This window comes from Astatotilapia calliptera, chromosome 16 (assembly GCF_900246225.1).
Source record: "Astatotilapia calliptera chromosome 16, fAstCal1.2, whole genome shotgun sequence".
In the NCBI taxonomy this organism is placed as follows: Eukaryota; Metazoa; Chordata; class Actinopteri; order Cichliformes; family Cichlidae; genus Astatotilapia; species Astatotilapia calliptera.
In genome coordinates this window covers 16,790,088-16,816,368 of record NC_039317.1, presented here as the reverse complement: position 1 = coordinate 16,816,368, position 26,281 = coordinate 16,790,088, and the positions used below count along the sequence as shown (strand labels likewise).

Below are 26,281 nucleotides of genomic sequence, written 5' to 3'. Positions count from 1 at the left end.
ACTGCAGAATACTGCATCAGTGTGCTCCAAAATCATTGGACTGCTTGTAAGAACTCTGGCACAGGTTTTCAGCCAACATGCCCTTAGTGAGGCAGCCAAAATCATCTATGACCCCCCTCACATACTTCACCCCGGCTTCCTTCTGGGTGACGCCTCCACCTCCGCCTCCGCTGGTACTCTGCTTTTTAACTCCAGCCAATAAGAACATTTCCCACACCAGAAACATAAACTACACTCTTCTTATACTACTGACACTTTATTCACTTTTAGTCACTTAGTTATTTATTCACCTTTCAGTCACTTTCATTTTAAAACTGTATAATTTTAAAACTGTGTATATTCTGTATATTCTGTGTATTTATTATTTCACTCCTATTGCCTGTTCTTATTGTCCTGATCTTCAACGTATGCTGCTCGGTTGTTTGTTAATTGCCCCTTGGGGATAAAGAAAGTGTTCTGATTCTGATGATTCTGATTCTCTTGGTTCCTCCCTCTTTCACAGTTACACACTCGAATGAGTCCTCTGAAATGTAACAGAGAATTCAAAGATCAAAAACAGAACTGTATAAACCCTCAACTGATGAAATACTGATGTCAAAACAATGTTTCATACATGTTTGAATCCTGTCATGTCAGACAAAACCATAAATCTTGGTTTAGTATCAAGGAGTAATCCTTTCAAACACATTCAGAGTTGTCACTGGCTCACTTACAATCACCTTGGTCTGAAAACATCATATTAGGTTTCTTGGTCTTTGTTAGAAAAAATCCTCTTATTAAGTGAGACAGACAGAGTAGCAAGTTCTAACATGTTTATTTTACTTGCAAGGAAGCAAAAGCAAACACCATGAGTGTCTATGTGAGTGCTCACTGGGGCAATCCTGTGTGTTTCATTTATACACTTCTTCCAGAATTATCCTGGGAACAGATTTGTGTGTGAAGCTCTAACAGAAAAGCAGTTCAGTTACACGATGTACTCGTACAACAGATAGCAGAGCCGCAAAAACAAGGCCTGAGAAAAGAGCAGATTAGAGGGTCAGAGAGACAGATACATTCCTTCAGCTTACTGTAAATAGTCATATTGAATCATTATTGAATTACAGAATTTTCAGGCGGGGAATGAAGCAGCATCCAGTCAACAAGGCAGCTGCAGAGACTTAAAGAGAAGACACACTCCCACTTCACCTACCAAACCACTGCTCCACTGAAGTTTTGAATGGGTCAGTTCATCTAAAGCAATTCTATTCTGCCAAGTCATCAGAGAAGTTGCACGCAGTCAGAGATCCCCTTCACTCATACCGAGTGTGACTCAGAAATCTCTGTTGATTATAATCAACAATCCAATCTACGTTTTTATAAATTGTCACCCACCAGAAAAAGACTGACTCAAGCCATGCAGGTATTTGATTTCTAGCTTTAAACTCATTGGGCACTCCCCTTGGAACACAGAGGATGTCCATGTACACACCTCAAAACTAGGGAACAAAAATGCACGATGAGAGAAGCTTAGTGTGCAGGTTACTTTCCAGTCAGAGAGGATTTTAACTCTCAGCTTATGACCCCAGCAAAGCCACCACACATCACCCCTTCTGGTGGTATGGTTAACAAACCAATCCTATGGTAAGGGGAAGTAGCTCATGTCACATCATAGGTGACATTGTATCAGTTTAAGTCATGCAGATCCTGACGTTGCCCATTCCTGTAAACTGTCTGTGGATGCTGCTTCATTCCCCGCCTGAAAATTCTGCAATTCAATAATGATTCCATGGTAACTTTCAGCGTTGGGGGGGTTTACAGGTAAGTGGTGCAAAGATTTATATGTCTTGATCGGGGGCAGTAAAGTACTTCTAAACAACTGCAGAACAAGTGCTAGGCTGGCTGGACCCATACCTGATGTCAGTTGAAATCATAATGTGGTCTGGGTTGGTCTAGCAGGTGCAAATGCCACACACCTCGAAACATTAACTTGGGAGACAGTCGAAAACACAATCTAACAACTTATTTTTCGTCTGTATCTCTAACACTTCTTTAGCATTTGCTATAATTAGGGTCATTTCTACTGTGAGGTTTGTGTGTTGGAAATACAGAAACTGTGTCAGTGATTTACTATTTTAAACATCGAAAATGGGCCGGTGCCTGATGCCCAAATACCTAATGCATCCAACCCTGTGTCCCTTATTTCAACATTTTTCAAATATATTATGCCCTTATGTTCTTAACCTACTTTCTTTATAATGGTGAGGCGACCCTTTACTCTGTGTATTAGCAGGTGTCCCCAGTCAGGGCCTGTATTAGACACTACAAGACCCCAAGCATTAGAATAACATCTGTCTGTCATTTGACTGTGCTGATGTCTCCTTATTTTAAAAAAAAGAGAAAAACTGCTTATGAAGGTTCCTTTTTTTTTGCCTGTCCCGTTTGGTTCTTTAGCCATCAGAATTCAATTCAATTCAATTCAATTCAATTCAATTCAATTCAATTCAATTCAATTCAATAAAACTTTATTGATCCTGATTGTTGACCCCGAAAGAAATTGGGGTAAGGCTGCCGAGAATTATTGTCTGACAGCCAACAAGTTACCTAACGGATTTACTTTACCAAGTGGATCATCACGGCCTTGCAGTATTGGTCTATTTGATCGACCTTTATTTTATTTTATTTTATTTTATTTTATTTTATTTTATTTTATTTTATTTTATTTTATTTTATTTTATTTTATTTTATTTTATTTTATTTTCAGTTGTTACAGACAGGACAGGCATGGTTGGGGGATAGGAAAGGGAGAAAGAAAGAGAGGAAGGAAAAAGAAAAACAGAGGAGAAGAGGGACAGTAAGAAAGGGCACTTAAAACGAAAATATCTCCCAGATCACCTGTTGAGAGAGTAAGAAAAAAAAGAGAAAACAAGCAAAAAGAGTAAATGGACTGATTCTTATATAGCGCTTTTCTACTCTCCCAGAGTACTCAAAGCGCCGTATACAACATGCCTCATTCACCCATTTGCACCCACTCATACAAGCACTTCTAAACACAAGTGCAAACTAAACTACATTCACACTCTGATGAACACATCAGAGGGCAACTTGGGGTTAGTATCTTGCCCAAGGATATTTGGCATGCAGACTGGGGAAGCCAAGAATCGAACAACTAACCTTCCAATCAGTAGCTGAGCTGCTGCACCTGAGCCACAGCCACTCTACAAGCAGCATAATAAACAAAACACCATCGCTTTAATCTAGCTAAGTGTAAATAATAGTACTAGATATTGAATGTTGTTGTGCAGCACACAAGACTGACAGCGCACAATGTGCTTCGAGGTAGCAGCGAAGAAAGGGGTAGTTTTTGTCAATGAACAGTGAATACCCGTGTGCACACCTGTGCGCACACCTGTGTGGACCAGCGGGCTTGTATTCAAAAGGTTTATCTATGTAATGATCTGCTAGGGGTGTGGGGAGCCATGGCCCCATCCCCCAGGGCATGAAGCAGGCATCAAGGAGATCCAGGCCCCAGACATCCAGAGGCTCCCAGAGTGCAAGAGCCCAAGGAGGATCATCGGAGGGGCATCTGTGCCACCCTCCTGGGAAGAGCTGAAGAGAGCCCCAGATGACGGGTCACCCAGCAGCCACGGAGTAGAAGCTAGTTTTTTTTTGTTTTGTTTTTTTGTGTATATTCAAACATAACTGAAGATTAGCTCTGAAATTGCCAGCTCTGGCCATGGATCACATAAGCAAAAACTGAGAGGAGGGTGATTGGCTTAATAGTCACAGGAAGAACTGGACCAAGTGACTGACCTGGTTAAATAGTGGAAAATGAAATATCGAATTTTTCCAACCTCCACAGGAGGTTACAGATGGGAAGTGCATCTGTAACCGGAAGGTCACCGGTTCGATCCCCGAGCTCTCTGTCCTGGTTGTCGTGTCCTTAGGCAAGACACTTTACCCTACCGCCTACTGGTGCTGGCCAGAGAGGTGCGATATGGCAGCCTCGCTTCTGTCAGTCTGCCCCAGGGCAGCTGTGGCTACAACTGTAGCTGCCTCCACCAGTGTGTGAGAGTGAATGAATAGTGGCATTGTAAAGTGCTTTGGGTGCCTTGAAAAGCGCTATATAAATGCAATCCATTATTATTGGTGGACAGGACATTTTTCAATCTTTTTCAGTGGGTAAGCAATGTCAATGCAACCTAATGCCTCCCCAGCAGAATTGTCAGGTGAAGTGGAGGTAAACATTATTGTACTTGCTTCTTGCTGATAAGAAAGCCAAATTAAAGCTCCTGAATCCCTCTTTGTGTGAGTTATGAAGAGAAAGGTGAAATGTAGGTAAAGCAGCGCTAACCCACAGAAACACATTCTTCCTAATGAGATAAACCACATCTCTGTTACCTGCCACTACCTGACAGAGCAGGTATACGTCTGCAATACTTCGTTGTGCTGTCTGGATAGTTTCAGAAGAATATGCAAAGACTTTTAGCGTATCTGCAGATTTTAGAAAGAACGGTTGAGTTTTAATTCCTCAAAAATCAAGAAAGAAAAGAAAGAAAAAGATTTACTTTTGAACTGCTCAGTTCTTTAGAGAAAACCAAACAAGGTGCAATTCAAGTGCAAAACTCGTAATTTTAATTGAAGGCTTTGAACAAAACTACTGTATTGCATGAAGCTGAACTGTAACTGGAGAAACATAAACATAATCATAAAACAGACTGTTTGGTTTGAATACTTTATTGTATCCTTTGTAGGCAATGGGTGAAGTCTTAGAGATCATTGGAGAATGGGTTTTCTCTTCTTGATCCTTTCCAAGCCCTTTAATCTCAGGCTTTTCACTTTCTTATTCTTGGCTCTTACATCCTGAACACAGGATGTAAGATCCAGCCAAGTTGGAGTGACATCAGGGGACTGAGTCCATCACTGCAGAATACTACGCCTCCTTCAAAACCTCCTGGGCTTCTTTTTCAGTGTGTTTTGGATCATTGTCCATCTGTACTGTGAGGCACAGAATCAACTTTAATGTATTTGGCTGAAACCAAAGTATACAGGGAGTGCAGAATTATTAGGCAAGTTGTATTTTTGAGGAATAATTTTATTATTGAACAACAACCATGTTCTCAATGAACCCAAAAAACTCATTAATATCAAAGCTGAATGTTTTTGGAAGTAGTTTTTAGTTTGTTTTTAGTTTTAGCTATTTTAGGGGGATATCTGTGTGTGCAGGTGACTATTACGGTGCATAATTATTAGGCAACTTAACAAAAAACAAATATATACCCATTTCAATTATTGATTTTTACCAGTGAAACCAATATAACATCTCCACATTCACAAATATACATTTCTGACATTCAAAAACAAAACAAAAACAAATCAGCGACCAATATAGCCACCTTTCTTTGCAAGGACACTCAAAAGCCTGCCATCCATGGATTCTGTCAGTGTTTTGATCCGTTCACCATCAACATTGCGTGCAGCAGCAACCACAGCCTCCAAGACACTGTTCAGAGAGGTGTACTGTTTTCCCTCCTTGTAAATCTCACATTTGATGATGGACCACAGGTTCTCAATGGGGTTCAGATCAGGTGAACAAGGAGGCCATGTCATTAGTTTTTCTTCTTTTATACCCTTTCTTGCCAGCCACGCTGTGGAGTACTTGGACACGTGTGATGGAGCATTGTCCTGCATGAAAATCATGTTTTTCTTGAAGGATGCAGACTTCTTGCTGTACCACTGCTTGAAGAAGGTGTCTTCCAGAAACTGGCAGTAGGACTGGGAGTTGAGCTTGACTCCATCCTCAACCCGAAAAGGCCCCACAAGCTCATCTTTGATGATACCAGCCCAAACCAGTACTCCACCTCCACCTTGCTGGCGTCTGAGTCGGACTGGAGCTCTCTGCCCTTTACCAATCCAGCCACGGGCCCATCCATCTGGCCCATCAAGACTCACTCTCATTTCATCAGTCCATAAAACCTTAGAAAAATCAGTCTTGAGATATTTCTTGGCCCAGTCTTGACGTTTCAGCTTGTGTGTCTTGTTCAGTGGTGGTCGTGTTTCAGCCTTTCTTACCTTGGCCATGTCTCTGAGTATTGCACACCTTGTGCTTTTGGGCACTCCAGTGATGTTGCAGCTCTGAAATATGGCCAAACTGGTGGCAAGTGGCATCTTGGCAGCTGCACGCTTGACTTTTCTCAGTTCATGGGCAGTTATTTTGCGCCTTGGTTTTTCCACACGCTTCTTGCGACCCTGTTGACTATTTTGAATGAAACGCTTGATTGTTCGATGATCACGCTTCAGAAGCTTTGCAATTTTGAGACTGCTGCATCCCTCTGCAAGATATCTCACTATTTGTGACTTTTCTGAGCCTGTCAAGTCCTTCTTTTGACCCATTTTGCCAAAGGAAAGGAAGTTGCCTAATAATTATGCACACCTGATATAGAGTGTTGATGTCATTAGACCACACCCCTTCTCATTACAGAGATGCACATCACCTAATATGCTTAATTGGTAGTAGGCTTTCGAGCCTATACAGCTTGGAGTAAGACAACATGCATGAAGAGGATGATGTGGACAAAATACTCATTTGCCTAATAATTCTGCTCTCCCTGTACAACACATATTTTCAAATCACAAATAAAACATCAGAGACCCAGTACATGAGAATGAATTCATTGTTTTAAGAGGATGTTGTAAGTTTTAGATTACGAGCTGTTCAAAAGGCTTCCATAGTTTCCCTGACATCATTCCGGTTCAGGTCCAATCACATTTATGCCAGTCAAAATATAACCGCACAATGTCTGCAATTGAGGCTTGGCCTATTTTTATTCACTAAAACTTCAAAAGCTATTTGTACATTGTGTACATATCCTTTAATATTAGGAGTAGAGTGCTACGTATTCAGTGCACAAAGAGTTATTGTTCTAAGCACTTTTGAAAACACCCGGATTTATAAAAGAACCATGTAGCTCCAATGGCATTCAAGGAAAGCAAAAGACCAAATGAGGCCCAAGCAGCAGAGCATGCTCCTGCAGAGACACAAGAAGGAAGAATATATTGAGAAGGAGATGATTAATCGTTTTCTCTGTTTATTGGAATTTAGTTTTATATTTCACATTTAAATGAGTTGGACAGTATTCAAACACCACCTGACACCTGTATCCAACACATTGAAAAATGTTTTCCAACAGACAAGATCTGACATAGAAAAGAATGTGAGACAAATTTGGTATGAAAAGAACTTCAAGCTAAGACATGCTGTTAGCTTAAAGAACTGGTCGTATTACACTGGGTGGAGCATCACTCATTGATTGATTAACTTATCTCTAGGGTAATCGAACTACTTCTTTAACGTAACTATTCTCCAAGGAATTCTAACTTCTAGGGCATGATGAAAATGCTTAAATATGGAGAGAAATTTATATGGAATAATTTTACTCATAGTCTAGATATTCAAGTCTCTGTTTATATCTTTCAATAGGAGAAAACAAGAAAACCAAACAGAGTAACATCTAAATGACACAACATCCACAAAAGCTCAGATCTAAAAAAGAGAAACAAAAGATAAATTTGAACAAACTGCACAGCTAAATCCAAACTGATCTCACCTGATGCCACATGCACATAGAGCTGACCATGTTTTATTCCATATGAGTTAGCTGCTTCACACTCATAGAGGCCATTTAGATAAGCGGTCAGACTCAGCAGTTGTAGCTTTGCACCCTCTTCTTTGACAGCAGACTCCAGGAAAGACTGCCCAGATCTGATAAAAAACATGAATGAGGCTCAACATTAAATATACATAAAGTGAGTCAGTTGTGATTTGTGCCAAAAGTTAAATGAAAAGTTAAACAAATTTCAGTCTTTGTGATAGTATTTTTCTTTATTCACATAAAGACGATGGATACACAAAACATCATGTTAATGGAGACAATACTTGGACTACAGCTTGAGCTGTGGGGGAATAAAGGCAGTTGACAAAGTCTTTGTCTTTAGTGAAAAGCAGATAAAGAGCCATTCAGAAAACCCTATGAAGAGTAGGTTTTCACGGTGGGGTTATCAAGGCCCAACCCAGAAACGAGGCAAATGGTGAGCGGGTATCCCTGGGGCAAGGCTTTAACCCACGAAGCCCTAATAAGAATATCCTGAAGAAATAACATGTGCAGGAGATGCCCTAGGTGTTGGGTACAGTGTTTATCAGGGGCAGCCGAGGGAGAGATTTTAGATATCGTGGGTGTGTCTTGGTAGAGGAGATCTGTGGTGGTGCAAAGACAGGGTTTCTGGATAGTTTTAATCTCCCAAATATAGCAAAAATCTGTTGATACATATCAGAAAACTTTTCTTCGCACCCAACTCTGCTATGGTACCTTAAATCTGATAGGACCACTAGCACACTCTACTTAAAAAACATGCCTTAGGCAGTAAAAGAAATATTTATACTTTACCTGCTCCAGGTAAAGTTTGCATTTGGGTTGGCTTCTGTCACACACTCAAATGAGTCCTCTGAAATCACTGAAATGTTCACTTCTGTAGGAGACACTGCAAAAAATAGAGCAAGAAATGTGTTAATCTTGAACTGAGGAAATATTTATGCTATCAAAATAACATCTCACATATGTTTTAGTAAATCTTGGTTAGTTTAGATTTTGTTTTAAAGCCATTTTAGAAAACAGTTCTTTTCCTGCTTCATGGTTTTCATTGGCTCACTTACATACACTTCAATCAATCAATCTTTATTTATAAAGCACTTTTCAAAAAAAAAAAAAAAGTAGCACAAAGTGCTTTACATGGTTAAAAGCAGCCCACCCCACCCCACCCTCCAACTTACTCCACACACTCTCATTAACATAAACAATGTGAATACACACATATCCCCCCCCCCCCCCCCCCCCCACACACACACACACACACACACTTAAAGCGTAAAATTGGGCTGGGCTCGCATGTGCCAAATGAGGAAACACTATAACAGGGAGCCGTCTGCACTGGGAGCCGGTCACAGACCGCAACCTCCAGGCCGGGCACACAGCAGGAGAGAGGCAAAGAAGCCCCCCAGCCAGGCTGAGAGGACCCCCAGAGACCCAGCAGCCACGGTCGATCACAGCCCCGGTGCAGAGAGCCCCCTCCGAGGAAACACTGGAGATATGACGCAATAGGCTATATACAGGGTAAAACGATAAAATAAATAAGAACGGGATACAATATAAATATAAATAAAGTAAGAAGATTAAAAAATGAATAAGAATAAAATCAATAAATATTAGGTAAAGCCTAAATTAATAATAGAATAACAGGATAGAATAAAAAAGCATAAAATAAATAAACGTTAAGTAAAAGCTGAATTAAAAAGGTGGGTCTTGAGCCTGTTCTTAAAAACGTGTACGTTCTCTGCGGCCCTGAGCTCCTCCGGCAGGCTGTTCCACAGACGAGGACCATACCACTGAAAAGCTGCCTCTCCGTGAGTATGTGTCCTGACTTTAGGGACAATTAAAAGGCCAGTACCAGAGGACCTCAGGGTCCGTGAGGGTTCATATGGTAAAAGCAGATCTGAGAGATAAGAAGGCCCAAGACCATTAAGACATTTAAAAACCAATAAAAGAACTTTAAAATCTACCCTGAAACACACGGGGAGCCAATGCAGCGATTCTAAAACCGGTGTAATGTGGGCCCGCCCTCTGGTCTTCGTCAGCACACGAGCTGCTGAGTTTTGTAAAAGTTGTAAAGTTGAAATATTCTTTTTAGGAAGACCAGAGAGCAGGGCATTACAGTAATCAATGCGACTGGTAATAAAAGCATGCATCAGCATCTCCGTGTTGGCCCGAGAGAGAATAGCGCGAACTCTGGCTATATTTTTTAGATGATAAAATCCAATTTTGGTTACATGTTTAATATGTGGGATAAAACCAAGCTCAGAGTCAAAAATAACACCCAGGTTTTTCACTTGTAGCAAAGGACATAGTGAAAATGCCTCTAATTTAGACAAGAGTTTCTCTCTCTGAGCCTCGATCGGGACCGATGATTAAAACTTCAGTTTTGTCCTGGTTAAGCTGTAAAAAGTTTTCTGCCATCCAAGATCTTATATCTAGAATACAGTTAAAAAGGGCACTTATAGCTTTAAACTCTAAATTTGAGGTATATTGTTCTAAACAAGCATACCGTTGTGTTACTTATTTTATACTGTTGTTTAGGAGTCAAAAATAAACTCTCATAATAAGGCTTATTGCAGTGGAAACTGTTAACGGGGTTTTATTATTATTTTTTCTATGCATACAGACAACAAACAACTAAAATTACTGATCAAACAATAATATTTTTTCTATTTTAATATTCTTTAGTTACTATTTTATGTGGCCGAGGTAAAATGTTACAGTCCCACTCAACATAGAGAAGTAAGGAGAAACGTGTCTCAATTTAATACTTAATGCTACTTGTTATAAAAAAGTGTGTGTCTGTTTTTGTTAAAAACACTGATGTAGGGTTTGTAAAAAGAACTGAAAGGATAGACATTACATTATTCATAAACAAATGTATTTTATCATTAGATAATGAAACTATTTTTGTCTCATGGCTGGATGACCGGTACAGAGTAATTTCATACTGTGAAAAGAGGTTTTTGCTCATTTCAGTTCAGTAGCATTACCTTATGGTTGAATGTAAACGTGTGTGTGTCTGGCTGTGCACCTTGTTAAATAGCAAATTAAACAATTAAAATTATTAAATGGACAGCGACACAAAAGAGGGAAAATAATAAACTCTATTACCGTAATAGATGATACTCACAGTAGACCTGTATGGGGAAGGGCAGGGTTTCTTCTTTAGTCAGGGAGTCACCGCTAATGACACACTGGACCTTGTGACCATTAATCTCTCTCGTAGGAACACCAAACAGAGAGCTGACTGTGGTAGTCGTGCTGTTGTCACACTGGGTGGAGTTTGTTGTCGTCCTCACTTTGTCTCCCAAAGCACCAGTTAGCCACCTCACCTCTGCAGGAGGCTTCGATCCAGCAGCCGTGCAGGTAGCAAATAAAACCTCTTCTGTGCCCAAAGTGGGAAGATTGTCCTTGATGCTTGTGAAAGGAGGCACTAGGAGAGTTACAGCACTTAAATAAATCAACATGCAAGCAGGATGGTGAAAGTAACTCCTTCTCTATGTCACACACAAACACAAAGAGTATTTTAAATAAATGTTTAAGGGACAGGCTTAGGGCGTCGGGGGGTTCCCCGGAGGCATCTTCCTTGGGGGGCTCAACCCGGGGTAGCGGTCATGTCCGGTTAGGGGCTCTGTTGGCTCTCAGGTGACTGTTTCCTCGCGGCTGCGTGCAGCGGGGCTAGGGGAGGGTCTGTGCTGACGGACGTGGGTTACTGACCTGGCAACCTGGCTGCCCCTGGGTGGGTCCGGGATGGGCGTGAGGTTCTGGGGGCGCTCCGTCTCTGGGCTGGGGCCCGGGCCGGGCCTCGGGGGCTTGGGTCCTGGTTGGTGTGTTGCCGGGGTTGTGGGCGGGTGGGTGCATGGGGGCCCGGCCCTGGAGCAGGGTGCCGCCGGTGCGTCGAGCCGCCTGGGGGGCTCTTCAACTGGTGGGGGGGATGGTCACATCTTGCAGGAGCTTTCTTCTCTTCAGGAACTCTCTGCAGGAGGGGGAGATACAGGAGAGGTGGAGGAAGATCTCAGCCTGGGCGTTTACCGTCTTATGTAGTCTGGAAGATGTGTGGATGGTGGGGTGGGTGCAGTTTTCTCTGTTGTGGGGTTGGGTGGACTGTCCAGGGCTCTGTGGAGCCGGAGGGCGCTACTGCACTGGGCCCCGGTCTGATGGGCCTGGGCCCCCCTTCCCTGGCGGGTCGCGAAGGGTGGGAGTGCCTACTGGGGTCAGCGGGGGAGCTGGCCCCAGGGAGGGGTTACCTGCCCCTCCCTTCCTTCCCTCCCCATCTCCAGCTGCCTCCCTCTTCCCGCTCCTCCACAACCACCCACACATGCAGGGCCTTGGAGTGGGGGTATGTCACCAGGGTGCAGGGGAGGCTACCCCCCCCCCCCCCCCCCCGTCCCCTTCTGGCTGCCTCTGCCTCAATTTTATCCCACAACTTAGACATTCACATTATTCACACTCTCATTACACATACATATAGGATCTTGGGGGTGGGCACAATCACGGAGTCCAAATTACCATCAGGGTGTATACCTCACCCCTGACGTCGTTGCCCACCTCTCAATTTTAAATACACTTAGTCATTGAGGGCTAGCAGGAGGGACTATGCGCTTACCTGCTGCTCCTTGGCAGGTAGCTCCATGCCCTCCTGGGTTTTAATTGCACCTTAGAACACATATGCATCAACACTACAATGAGCGGGTGGAGGGAGGTTTGGAGTCTTCTCCCACCCCCATTCTCTGCGGCCTGCTGGAGCGGGAGGGCTAGTAGGAGGAGTTGGCCGTCCGACTGCGGTCTGGGGTGTGGGGCCTCCCTGCTGCTGCGGAGTCGGGGTGGTCTGCCTCTCCCCACCGCAGGGAAAAGGGTAACACCACCTGGGTCTGGGTGCAATTCCCCCCTCCAGGGGCAAGGGTACCTAGACCCGGTTTGTAGAGTACGCTTGGGGAGTGTGATTGTGTGTACAGCGTCTCTTTATGTCTGTCTCCACGTTGGTTGAGTGTGGAGTGAGTGCATATGACAGCATGAGGGTGGGAATGGATGTTTGTGTCTGTGTGTGCCTGTATGTCTGTGTCTATATGTCAGGTTGGGTATTAGACGCCACCTCTCTGGGGACATCTCAGGCCCTCCAAGGTTTGGAGGCCTATCTCCACCCACCACCACTTCCCCTGCCGGTGGCGGACTCCCTCAGGTGTCGGTGTGTTGGTGGTTCTTTGTGTCTGGGGGTGGGCGTCCGGGTACACACCGGCTCACTCCTTGGCGGCCGCTTGTCGGGGCCTGGGGCCTGGGGCTCGCTCGGGCCCCCTTTGGAGGTGGGGTGCCCCCGGCCTCTCGGCCTGGGGCTCGGTCACTCAGGCACAGCTGGGGGCCGGCGGAGCTCACGGGCGCGTCACTGCAACTCCCCCTGACTTCTGCTCCGCGGCTGCTGAGTGAGCCCTCATCTGGGACTCTCCTCAGCTCTTACTGGAACAGTGGCGCGGCTGCCCCTCTGTTGGTCTTCCTTGGTCTCTTGTGTTCTGGGGGCCTCTGGATGTCTGGAGTTTTGATCTCCTCCATACCCGCTTCACACCCTGGAGGACGGGGCTGTGGCCCCCCCACACTCCCTAGCAGATCATTACATGGAGAAACCTTTGGAATGCAAGCATGCTGATCCACACAGGTATGCACACATGGGTATTCACAGACACGGACTAAAGCTTTCTTGGCTGCTGCCTCAAAGCACACTGTGCGCTGTCTATCTTGCGTGCTGCACAATATCGTTTATTATTTAGTAAATATTGATATCTATGACTAGCTAGTTTATTGTGATGGTGCTTTGTTTTCTCTATTATTATGTTGCTCTTTGTTGTTTGCTGTCTCCTCTGTTTGTTTTTTTTGTTGTTTGTTTTTTTTTTTTCTCCATACAGGTGACCCAGGAGTTCTTTTTTTTTTTCTCTCTCTTCCCCCCCCTTCTCACCGTCTCTTCTCCCCTTTGGTTTTCTTTCTTTCTCTCCCCCTCTTTCTCTCATTCATTCCCCCTGTCCTATTTATTAAAAAAAAAAAAAAAAAAAAAGACAAAGGATGAACTGAAGCTCTGCCATCACGTAATGTCGCATACTGCTGTTTCTGATGTAATTTAGAAAAAAATAAATAAATAAAAATAAATAAATAAATAAATAAATAAATAAATAAATAAATAAATGTTTTTTCATACCGAGCAAGTTCAGAGGAATCTCAGTCTTCTGATTTCCACTTGGAAACAGGGTGAAGATGCACGTGTAGCTGCCTTCATCCTTCAGGGCAACATTGGATAACTGGAGAGTTTCATTTTTGTTGTTAAAATTCCCGATATATTTAAATCTATCATCACGTCCATTGACAAACTGGAGTCTATTTCTGGGTTGGATAGTAATAAAATTGTCATTATGAGGTTTTTCTCTCATCTTCCTCTGCCAGGTAATCTGTGTCAGGTCATCATTGGTATCAGTGACATGACACGGTAAGATGGCCGTACCTCCTTGAACCACTGTCACACTTCCACCAATCACCTGCAGAGCTATAAAGAGAATGAAACACTATAACACTGAACTGGACAAAGCAGAAACAGAGGATCCAAAAAGATTTACAGGTTTAAACACTAAAGTACAAGTTTACTTATGTCTGGCCTCCTCAAAAACTCTTGAGGGAGAGGCTGGAATTTCATTAGAAACTTGATGTATCGAATCTGTATGATACAGTGCATCTTAGATGAACCTAAATGAGAATGCCATAGATCTTACACGCCAAATTGATTACCTTATTTCACAGGTTTGGCACATCCTTCGTAAAACAAAAATAAAAAATAAAGTCCACTTTGGACTTTCAGTCTTTGTTATAGAATTTGTGGGGATAAGTAAACTGATTATAGGCAGTTGAAAGTCATGGCTGTATTGCTAAAACAGGACGAGCTGGATTATATTCTATGCTCCAGCTACTGACTTAGCAAACACACCTTTATCATGACTTGAATTTTCACAGCAGATTGAAAATGAAGTGTCTAAAATTACTGTAACAGTTTGCAGAGAAGGCAACACCCATGTTTTGATTTAATGGTCTCATTCCTTGCCTATCCATCATGATTCTAAATGCTGGGGTGTGCAGTTTTGTTTACACTTGCTAACAGACAAAGTCATGACTAAGTATAGGATATGTAAAGATGTTTTTGCTCGTTTCAAACATACTGTGTCTGAGAGTGAAACAATGTGAAATTTGATCATGATCTTTAGCATTTCTTTAGCACTATCCAAATTTAGCTGTGGCTCAAACTGGTATCTATTACCATATTTAGAAACTCAACACTAATTTGGGAACTTATTACACAAAGGCAAAATCACAAATTTCACAAATGGACTATAGAAATCCCTAGCACAGCAGGTTCACAGCACAAGATACCATGGGGAATGACCCCAGCAAGAACTCAATCACCTTTAAAGTAGAGAAAATCAAGCATCAACCCCAGAGGTACCAGTATAAGCTTTAAAAAAAATGCTATTATTTTAAAGATGTTAATAAACGTTTTTAGCGGTGCACCGAGGTTAACCAGCCCCTTTTTATACTGTGAAAAGATTGTGAATCATAAACCAGCCGTGGATATTTTTGCCATGATCACACTCTGAAAAGTAAAAAGCTAGGTTAACACATAATAGATCAAACAAACTGTGAATTCTGTCAGAAATAAACACTTTATTTGTTGGGAACAAAATACAAAAACGAAGTAGCCATTTTTTACAATTATTATGGATGTTTTAAGGCTGTAAAACCCCTCACTACACACTTTAAACACTTTTCTCAGACAGGCATGATCATTTTCATACTTTTCTCTCTTGTTTAAACAGTTCAAACCTGCTTAGAAAATATAAGTCTAGCATTATAGAATGAAACCAAAGGCTCGCGCTGTGCCTTTGATGGTGAAAAACGTTTCCTCGACATTGTTGTGTTTGTTGGGGAGAAAACTAATAAAGATTCAATACAGCACTTCAGAGTCACACTGCTAGCGATCGAAGATTTAAGTAAACTTGACAGGCCGAAGGCATTCTGTTCTCTACAGGAGATGCGGCACGAGATTGATTGACAATGGTCGACAGCCAATCAGGAATCTCACATCACAGGTTGATTTGAGTTACTTTTAATGTATCTATACCTTTACATGACTATCAAAAAATGAGTGACATAGGCAGCAAACAAACAGCTTCTATATACTGTCAGCATCTCTGCTCAGCAGGAGTGCAGCCAGGAGCACCAGACGACAGGGGATCATAGAGAATTTACTTAGTATGAAATTACTGACCAAGAACACACAAAGAAAAGCTCCATCCATCCATCCGATCTTTTTTCTTGCCATTAGCTCATTGCTGGAGGAGGAGTGAGGAGCGATAATTACAATATAACACAAAAAGAACTTTTACGTTTACGTATACACCATTTATGTAATATACACCATTGCAACTCAGTATCTCCTGCTTTAATAGTAGCAGGCGTCTGGGTGAGACGGAAACTGCCAACATTCCTCTGGAAGAGAAAAAAAAAACTCAGACAGTATGTCTTTGTTAGTGAACAGGTTTCTGCCTGTTACTGTGGCCAGGCTTTCAAGTAGAGTTCACTAGTAATTTATTACCATTACAAACGAATTTGAAATTGTACTATTTTGTTATTTTGTTTCTGTGAACATTGTTACACTGTAACATGATCACAAGAAACAGCTTAGCCCTTTAAAAAGAAGTTTTTAAAAAGTCAGTTACTTTGGAATGACACCTTTCAAATAACAGAAAAAGAAAAAAAAACCCCACAAAGAGCTTGCAAAGCTTCAAATAGCCATATTTATTTTTTAGGTTTTAGGGAAGCTTTACCCCCACCTAGTGAAATAAACCACAAGTGGATTTCACAGGCTTTTACCAAAGATATTGCATCTTTGCACAGTCATTAAAATTTATAGGATAAAAAGTAGATGGTCAAACCTAAATAAATTGAAATAGAAGGTCACTGATAAGAAATGCCTATCAGTGACTGGTTGTTTTTAGATCATCCTAAACAAAAGACAACTGTTTGTGAATCATACATATAGGGAGTGCAGAATTATTAGGCAAGTTGTATTTTTGAGGAATAATTTTATTATTGAGCAACAACCATGTTCTCAATGAACCCAAAAAACTCATTAATACACAGCAAAATCTCCAGTGTTAAATTAACACTGGAGAGTGTCTATATGGGTCCACACCTTTGAGTGTTAAATTAACACTTTTGACAGTGTTATATGTTTAAAAGTAACCTAGTCAGTTGATTTTCTAACACTGGAAAATAACTCAAAATGTTAGAAATATTCCAGTGTTAGAAAATCAGCACTGGTCAGTGTTAGTCTTTGTTAATCTTCAAAACTGACTAGGTTACTTTTAAACATATAACACTGTCAAAAGTGTTAATTTAACACTCAGTGTTGTATTTAACACTCAGAGGTGTGGACCCATATAGACACTCTCTAGTGTTAATTTAACACTGGAGATTTTGCTGTGTATCAAAGCTAAATGTCTTTGGAAGTAGTTTTTAGTTTTAGCTATTTTAGGGGGATATCTGTGTGTGCAGGTGACTATTACTGTGCATAATTATTAGGCAACTTAACAAAAAACAAATATATACCCATTTCAATTATTGATTTTTACCAGTGAAACCAATATAACATCTCCACATTCACAAATATACATTTCTGACATTCAAAAACAAAACAAAAACCAATCAGCGACCAATATAGCCACCTTTCTTTGCAAGGACACTCAAAAGCCTGCCATCCATGGATTCTGTCAGTGTTTTGATCTGTTCACCATCAACATTGCGTGCAGCAGCAACCACAGCCTCCCAGACACTGTTCAGAGAGGTGTACTGTTTTCCCTCCTTGTAAATCTCACATTTGATGATGGACCACAGGTTCTCAATGGGGTTCAGATCAGGTGAACAAGGAGGCCATGTCATTAGTTTTTCTTCTTTTATACCCTTTCTTGCCAGCCACGCTGTGGAGTACTTGGACGCGTGTGATGGAGCATTGTCCTGCATGAAAATCATGTTTTTCTTGAAGGATGCAGACTTCTTCCTGTACCACTGCTTGAAGAAGGTGTCTTCCAGAAACTGGCAGTAGGACTGGGAGTTGAGCTTGACTCCATCCTCAACCCGAAAAGGCCCCACAAGCTCATCTTTGATGATACCAGCCCAAACCAGTACTCCACCTCCACCTTGCTGGCATCTGAGTCGGACTGGAGCTCTCTGCCCTTTACCAATCCAGCCACGGGCCCATCCATCTGGCCCATCAAGACTCACTCTCATTTCATCAGTCCATAAAACCTTAGAAAAACCAGTCTTGAGATATTTCTTGGCCCAGTCTTGACGTTTCAGCTTGTGTGTCTTGTTCAGTGGTGGTCGTCTTTCAGCCTTTCTTACCTTGGCCATGTCTCTGAGTATTGCACACCTTGTGCTTTTGGGCACTCCAGTGATGTTGCAGCTCTGAAATATGGCCAAACTGGTGGCATCTTGGCAGCTGCACGCTTGACTTTTCTCAGTTCATGGGCAGTTATTTTGCGCCTTGGTTTTTCCACACGCTTCTTGCGACCCTGTTGACTATTTTGAATGAAACGCTTGATTGTTCGATGATCACGCTTCAGAAGCTTTGCAATTTTGAGACTGCTGCATCCCTCTGCAAGATATCTCACTGTTTGTGACTTTTCTGAGCCTGTCAAGTCCTTCTTTTGACCCATTTTGCCAAAGGAAAGGACGTTGCCTAATAATTATGCACACCTGATATAGGGTGTTGATGTCATTAAACCACACCCCTTCTCATTACAGAGATGCACATCACCTAATATGCTTAATTGGTAGTAGGCTTTCGAGCCTATACAGCTTGGAGTAAGACAACATGCATGAAGAGGATGAAGTGGACAAAATACTCATTTGCCTAATAATTCTGCACTCCCTGTACACACACACACACACACACACACACACACACACACACACACACACACACACACACACACACACACACATATACACATATACATACATGTACATATATGTACACGTACATAAAAGAATAAATAAAGAAGAACAAAGAAGAATTGTTAGTTTGGTTAACTGACCTGTTTCACAGTTTCCTCAACACTGTTTTAACAATAGCTCTTTGTTTCTTTTGTATTTTTTCCCCGTTTTTAATCTTCATTGACAAACTGCTCTGGGAGAATACCAAAAGAGGAGAGGGAGGTGACTGAGAACAGGTTGTCCCTGTTTCTGTGTTTTTTTTTAATGCACCTGAACATGCACAAAATGCTTCTGTGATGGAGTTACACTGTCCCGGGCTGTAGACAGCTGACCTGAGCACATACATGCACCACCACCATTAGTTTCTACACTTGTCACGCTGGGTCACCGCGGCGGCGCGTCTTTTAGGTGACAGATAACAGAAAGGGGTGAGAGCAGGGGCGGCTCTAGATGGGTGGCATGGGGTGGCAAATAAAATTGCCACCCTAAAATAATCCTTTGCCACCTCAAGTGCCACTCTAGTTTTGCATATGACAGTGTTGTTTATTAAAGTAAGATAGCATTACCACTTTGAGCGTAGTTACAGTTAACATTAAATATAAATGCTGAAACTGAATATATTGCATAGTGTTAAAAAACAGCTTGATTTTGCCACCCCATTTGATTTCTTTGCCACCCTAAGAAAATTTCTCTAGAGCCGCCCCTGGGTGAGAGGTATATTCGAGCGGTACAGAGAGTGGCCACTGGCCAACATATTTTTTTTAACTTACCGTTATTAAAGCTGGTTGCGTAGACTCTCTGTGATCGCCGATTATGTGAGTGGTTATGTAAGCCGATGGTATGGTGTTCCAGGGTTCAAATAGTGGGTTTGCGCGCGCTTCCAGTTTAGACGTGAACTGTATTATTTTTGTTTGTTTGTTTGTTTGTTTTTTTGTTGAAACACTGTAGGCTGCCTCGTAGTGGCCATTAATGTCTGTATACATGACGGCCAACAATAATAAACATCGATTATTGTTGGTAAGTATCCAACTTAGACACGGAAAGGCCTATGCTACTAAAAAAAAATACACTTAACCACATAGAAATAATCAAGCTATAGATTTAACACTATATTTACAATAAAGATAATAAACTATCACCATTTGGAGGGATAGACAATCATTCTGGAAAATACAATAATTATAATTCTACAACTGTTTACAACTGTTTATAACTTGCATAGTTCATATTTCTGTATAGTTTTCATACGTATATCCCCAAAAGACAAGGGTTGAATTGTAACCTCTTAAGCCCTAACGCCCCCTGATACGGGGCAAAAGGCAGGAGATCAGTGAAACATACATTTTAGAACAGTATATAACTTAGATGCACTCTAGGCCGAGTAGATTTTAATTGTCCCCAGTCGGTTTGAAAGGTCTTTAAAAAAAAAAAAATAATAATAATAATTCCATCGTGGATTTTTGTACCATGGAGCTAATTAGCACAAAGGGGTTGAGCTTGACAGCAAATTGCCAAAAAAAGCCACCTTGCATTCAGACATTACTTGCAGATACAGAAAAACTGATGCCTGGTGAAGAATATCGTGGAACCCCACAATCATCATAATGACTATCCTCCTTCCCATCCATGATACTGATGAAATAAAGATGTAAACAAGTGTTTTGTTTATTTGTTCTTTTTTTGGGAGTTGGAGTGAAACAGAAAAATGACTGACTGATCATGCAGATCTGATACATTTGTAAGGAACAACACAACTTGAAATACTAAACAACCAAAAATGACATTAACAATGAAACGTTTGTACATATTATCTTATTGCCGCACACCAGTCTAGATGCATTAGGTTTTAAAGAAATTATTTACGTTGTTTTTCAATTTTACCACAAATAAATAAATAAACATGGAAGGTCATTATTGTCTGAGTTTTTAAGGAGCTTGGAAAGAAAAGCGTCTGGACTTCTTTAAGTTGCTTGAAGACGTTTCACTTCTCATCCGAGAAGCTTCTTCAGTTCTAAGGTCAAATGGTGGAGAGTCCCAGATTTAAACCCAGTGGGAGTAACCCCCCAAAGAGAGACAAAAGGACCCCCTGATGATCCTCTACCTCAGCAGTTCCCAAACTTTTTTTGTGAGGCTACCATATGTGAGGAGCAGAATCTTAAATTTAGTTCTGGATTTGATGGGAAGCCAATAAAGAGAAGCCAATATTGGAGAAATATGCTGCCTGTTTGTAGTTCCTGTCAGTACTCTTGCTGCAGCATTTTGGATCAACTGAAGGCTTTTCAGGAAGTTTTTAAGACAATCTAGAAGATTACAATCTAGAAGTAATAAATGCATGAACAAATTTTTTAGCATCAATTTTAGAGATATTGCCCAAGTGGAAAAAATACTGCATGTTTCTTTAAGACATTCTTGCAGTATAACTGGTGTGTTGTGTGTGTTATCTGGTTTCATGGACAGATAAAGCGGGGTATCATCTGCATAGAAGTGATTATGTGTCATATGCCTTCAAATGAAACTGCCTAAGGAAAGCATGTATAATGTAAGCATAATTACCTAAGTGTGTAAAGAGGACTCAACATTTAGGTCAGGGGTCTCAAACTCGAGTCCTCAAAAGCCAGTGTCCTGCAACTTTTCAACGTGTCCCTATTGCAACACATCTGAATATAATTAGTAGGTCATTAGCAAGACTCAATAGAACTAGACTGCATGCTCAGGTGGCAGTTCAGCCATTTGATTCATGTTACAGCAGCTCATGAGTACACGGTGGAATGATTTTTCCAAACACTTACATTCACTTAAATTTATTTGAGTAGGGTTAAGGGTTGCCATATCAGCATGCAGTCAAGTTCTATATTCTTGCTAATAACCTAGTAATTGGGCACTGTGTCGCACCGTCTATCTATCGTCAGTCTATCTTCGCACAAGCCAGGTCCTTTCCCCTCGAGCCTGGCTTCTATATGCTCCTTCTTCCTGGAGTCTGAGCCTCTCTTCCTTTTTGCCTGCTCAGCCAGTTTTTTAACAGATCCATTCAGCAGCTGATAAGCCACCTAAGGGCGCACCCACACCTCAACAGGTGGCTACTAATTACCAATTCGTCCATTGCCCAACCAGTCCACAGTGAATTAAAAAGAATTCCTGCAAAGCACTGAAAACATGCAATACAAATATCAAAATCAAAATGAAAATCATGCAAATAAACACACTAAAATTGACTATAAGACAAATCCAAATTTTCACTGTGTGACATTTGCATGAACCACTTGAAGTACATTAGATAGCATGCTCTAATCCAGCGGTGCCCAAACTTTTTTTCGCTAGGACCCCTCTGTTTCACAAGAAAAATGTTACATTAACATTTTAAGATCTTACTATCTTCAGGTTTTACATGCTTAGATATACACACACAACTCCTGTTCCTCCATTTAGAAAGGCAGAGGCGACATGGTGTAATTATTTTACTTGTAGTTGTTTTTTTTATGTGTAATAATATTCAAAGTTGCTATAAAATGAAAAAAATGCCTCACTGTACAAAATGGTTTCAAAAACATAAACAAGTGTGGGATACTGTTTGTCCGTGACAGGGGGAACAAATTACAGCAGGATCAGCCTGATATTATTTGTATCCCACTGTAACTTTACTGTATAAAGAGCTAACATCTCCAAAATGTCAGGAGTAGTTAGTCATTAAGTGTTTGTGAACTTAAAATCAAGAATGAGGGATACTGTTTGTCCGTGATTTGGAGAGCCCAGTGCGTGCTCCCGACGAAGGGAAAAGCAATTATGCAGGGGAGACCTACCTTGGCACTTGTGCAGGTGAAGCCAAAGGGAGGACATGCTTCATCATATTTTCTAGTCTTTGGGTTGGAAGGAGGTTGGTTTGGAAATGCTTATGCTTCATTTCCTGCTTTGCGTTTGTGTGGGCGCCCTGTCAAAAACCTGTCTAAAGCAGTGTCCAAGCATTCATTCTTTTTTTTTTCTTTTTTTTTTTTAAAATGTATTTATTTATGCAAGTTTCAAAATTTTTACACATTCACAAACAGGGAGACAGAGGAACACAGACAATAAAGACAATAACAACAACAAAAAAACAAAAAACAAAACACAGGAACAAACAAACAAACAAAAAAAAAAAAAACAGAGCAACAAACCCCACAACAGGGTACACAGCCAGCACTTATTAAAAACAGCAGAGAAGAAAAAAAAAGCAACTGGTATACATGTCAAACAACTCACAATCTAGTGAGTCCAATCCACAAGATCAAATCCAAAGATCGCTAGGAAGAGCTGATAACAATTATGCAATAACAGTTATGGGCAACAGCTCAGAATGAAAGCAGTTAAAACAACGTGGTCAGGACCCAGGGCGTGGACTGTCCTTCTTAATGTGGTCTATAAAGGGCCCCCATATCTTCCTGAACTTCTCCATGGAATCAGACGTAGAGAACCGAATTTCTTCCAGGTATAAACAGGAGACCATCTCCTCGAGCCACCTCTTGAAGCAGGGAGGGGAGGCAGATTTCCACTCCCCCAGAATCAGACGTTTGGCAATAACCATACCAAACATGAAGGCCTGTTGAACAGCAAAGGGAAGTGCCAAGGAGTCGCTGGAGCAGCCCAGGATCACCATAAGACAGTCAGGATACAGTTGCCTATCATAAACAGTGCTATAGAAACTAAAAATACTAGTCCAAAAGGCTGTAAGCGTAGAACAGGACCAAAAAAGATGGCCAAGAGTACCGTCCACAAGTTTACATTTATCACATTTGGGGGAAACATTAGGAAAAATCTTGTTCAATTTGGTTTTGGAATGGTGCAGTCTATGGACAACCTTAAATTGAATTAACTGAAGTTAACAGAGCATAGTTTTATCCGGCTTAACACTTCAGCCCATAAATAGTCAGTGATAACCAAACCAGTGTCCCGTGTCCAAGCCTCTTTAATATGGCAAGAGGGGGCTGCCGAAGAAAAAAGGTTAACAAGCCGAGAAATTAAGTGTTTTGAGGTGGGAAGTTCGTTCATTATATTGTAAAAGACATGCTGTATGGGGATGGTATCTAAATTTGAGAATGCTTGCTTGACATTAATTCCTAATTTGTAAGTACCGAAAAAAAATGACATGTAGGGAGATTGTACTTTGTCTGAAGCTGAGCAAAAGAGGCAAAATGATTGTCAATATAAAGATCCTTTATAGCAATTAACCCTTTGACAGGCCATCGTTTGAAAGCAGCATCCAGCATTCTTTCTTTTTTCTTCTTTTCATTCTGCGCCCCCCATGGAATGGCTCTGCGCCCCCCTAAGGGGTGGGCTCCACACTTTGGTAAGCTCTGCTCTAATCGCTGTAATAAAATATTGTGGTCAACAGTATCGAACAATGAACTGAGATCTAGCAGGACAAGCACAGAGATGAGTCCACTATCAGAGGCTGTAAGATCCTCTGTAACCTTCATTAAAGCTGTTTCTTTACTGTAATGAGTTCTGAAACCTGACTGAAACGCTTCAAATCACCCATTCCTCTAAAGATGATCAAGAATTTCTGAGATACAGTTAGGTCCATATATATATTTGGACACAAACACAATTTTTTTCCAAAGGTAATTGGACACTTGATTCAAAGGCTATTTCATGGGCAGTTGCGGGCAACTTCGTCATTATGTCATCATCAAGCATTATGTTCTGTCAGTGCGCCCCAGGGTGGTTGTGGTTACAATGTAGCTTGCCATCACCAGTGTGTGAAGCGCTTTGGGGTCCTTAGGGACTAGTAGAGCGCTATATAAATACAGGCCATATGTTCATGCAGGTGAAAACAAGCCATCCTTAAGCAGCGAAAACAGAGAAAAAAGAAACCAAATGAACAATCTCTACAAGGTAGGCGTATTGATAGTCCAGCATAAAGAGAAGACTGCATGAAAGTAAAAACAGAAGGTTCACTGCAAGATCCAAGTCATTCATAAGGCTCAAGAACAGAAAGGTTAGATTGGACAAAAAAAAAAAAAAAAAGCCAGCCCACTTCTTGAAAATCATTCTTTGGACAGATAAAGCCAAGATCAACCTCTACCACAGTGTCAGCAAGAAAAAGTATGGAGAAGATATGGAACATTCTCATGATCCAAAGCATACCACATCTTGGGAGTGTAAGGCTGCCAGTGGCACTAGGACACTAGTGTTTATTGACCATGTGACACAGGACAAGCAACCAAATTAATTCTGAAGGGTAAAGAGCCATACAGCCAAAGCAACAGCCAAGCAGGAGTTTAATAAAGCACAGAAGTGCTTAAACCGAATTGAGCATTCACTTCCCTTGTTGAAGAAAAAACTTTGGACAGAAAGGCCCACAAACAAACAGCACCTGAAAGCCGCTGCAGTAAAGGCCTGGCAGGGCATTAAAAAAATTGGAAACTCAGGTTGTGATGTCCATGAGTTAAAGGCTTCAAGCTGTCATTGCCAGCAAAGGGTTTTCAACCAAGTATTAGTAATGAACATTTCATTTTCAGTTATTTAATTTGTCCAATTACTTTTTAGCCCCTGAAATGAAGGAATAAAATGCTTTAGTTCCTCACATTTTATGCAATCTTTCTGTTCAACCCACTGAATTAAAACTGAAAGTCTGCAATTTCAATGCATCTGAGGTGTGTTATTTAACATTCATTATGTGTTAATGTACAGAACCAAATTAAAAAACAAACAAACCTGTGCCTCTGTCCAGATATTTATGGACGTAATTGTACTACACACCATGATGAAATATGACAAGTTTTCAACTAACAGATCTTTGGAAATCACCTTATCGTTGCAAAAAAAGAAGAAAAAAAGAATGAGAAAAACATTTTAAAAACGTATATGTATGCAGGTTTATTTAACTTTTAAGACAAATAAAAAAACAAATCAATTTACAATGCAGACCAAAGACCATGTTTTAGTTATTTAATCTTTTACGCAAAGCTGCCACATTTGAGACACCAGAGTATGTTATACTATCACTACCATATACCAAAGTGGTTCTCAGAAATTTTCTGCTATGCCCCGTCTTACAAAGTTGATCCCAGGAAGTCATTAACAATCAGTAAGGTGCAAGTCCTGTAGTTAAAGGGCAACATTAACACATAACCAGACTGTTGGCTGTTTATTGACATTCACAAAAGTAACAAGTAACAAACAAAGAATCAAAAAAAATATATCAGTTTATTTTAATTTCACCTCAGTTTGTCCCCAGGTAATCCATGCTTTTATAACAGTGTCTTTGTGAAGCCACCAGTAAGTAATACCTCATAATTTTAATGTGTAAAGATATGATGCCAAAGGGAAGAGATTTTTACTGGGTTTCACTTTTTTGACAGGTTTTAAAGAGCCAAATGTGCCTTGGCTGTTTTGTTGCATGCTAAATTCAGGCTTCAGGATAGGTTAAGGCTTTTCATATAGCTGTGATGGCTAAGGTTGTGGAAAGGTCAAATGTAACAAATAACCATTAGTGTAAAAATAAAAACAATGCTGTCTACACTTCAGTAACAAGAGAAAAATAGCTCAAGGTGTACAGTTAAAATACATATACAAGTGCATCGAATGCTAAGAAGGATTAAGATAGCTAAATATGTTTTAGTAAAAAATATGGAGGTACAAAAAATACTTACTTCTAAATA

At 41.0% G+C, this 26,281-nt stretch overlaps 1 protein-coding gene across 1 annotated transcript; it reads right to left on the bottom strand.

The window, feature by feature from the left end:
• Nucleotides 1-6,891: 6,891 nt before the first annotated feature.
• LOC113007575 (nectin-2-like) lies at nucleotides 6,892-15,888 on the bottom strand. The gene is made up of 6 exons (XM_026144290.1): nucleotides 15,831-15,888; nucleotides 13,807-14,148; nucleotides 10,756-11,058; nucleotides 8,421-8,514; nucleotides 7,584-7,738; nucleotides 6,892-7,004 (listed from the first exon to the last, which is right to left on the bottom strand). The coding sequence occupies exons 1-6, from the start codon at nucleotides 15,886-15,888 to the stop codon at nucleotides 6,892-6,894; spliced, it is 1,065 nt and encodes a 354-aa protein (XP_026000075.1).
• Nucleotides 15,889-26,281: the final 10,393 nt, after the last annotated feature.

Coding starts and splice junctions, on each gene's coding strand:
- LOC113007575 (XM_026144290.1), bottom strand. CDS start 15,888: ATGATCCCCTGTCGTCTGGTGCTCCTGGCTGCACTCCTGCTGAGCAGA. Junction 14,149..15,830: donor GCTGAGCAGAGATGCTGACA/GTATATAGAAGC, acceptor TTCTCTTTATAG/CTCTGCAGGTGATTGGTGGA. Junction 7,739..8,420: donor GCAAACTTTACCTGGAGCAG/GTAAAGTATAAA, acceptor GTTTTTTATCAG/ATCTGGGCAGTCTTTCCTGG.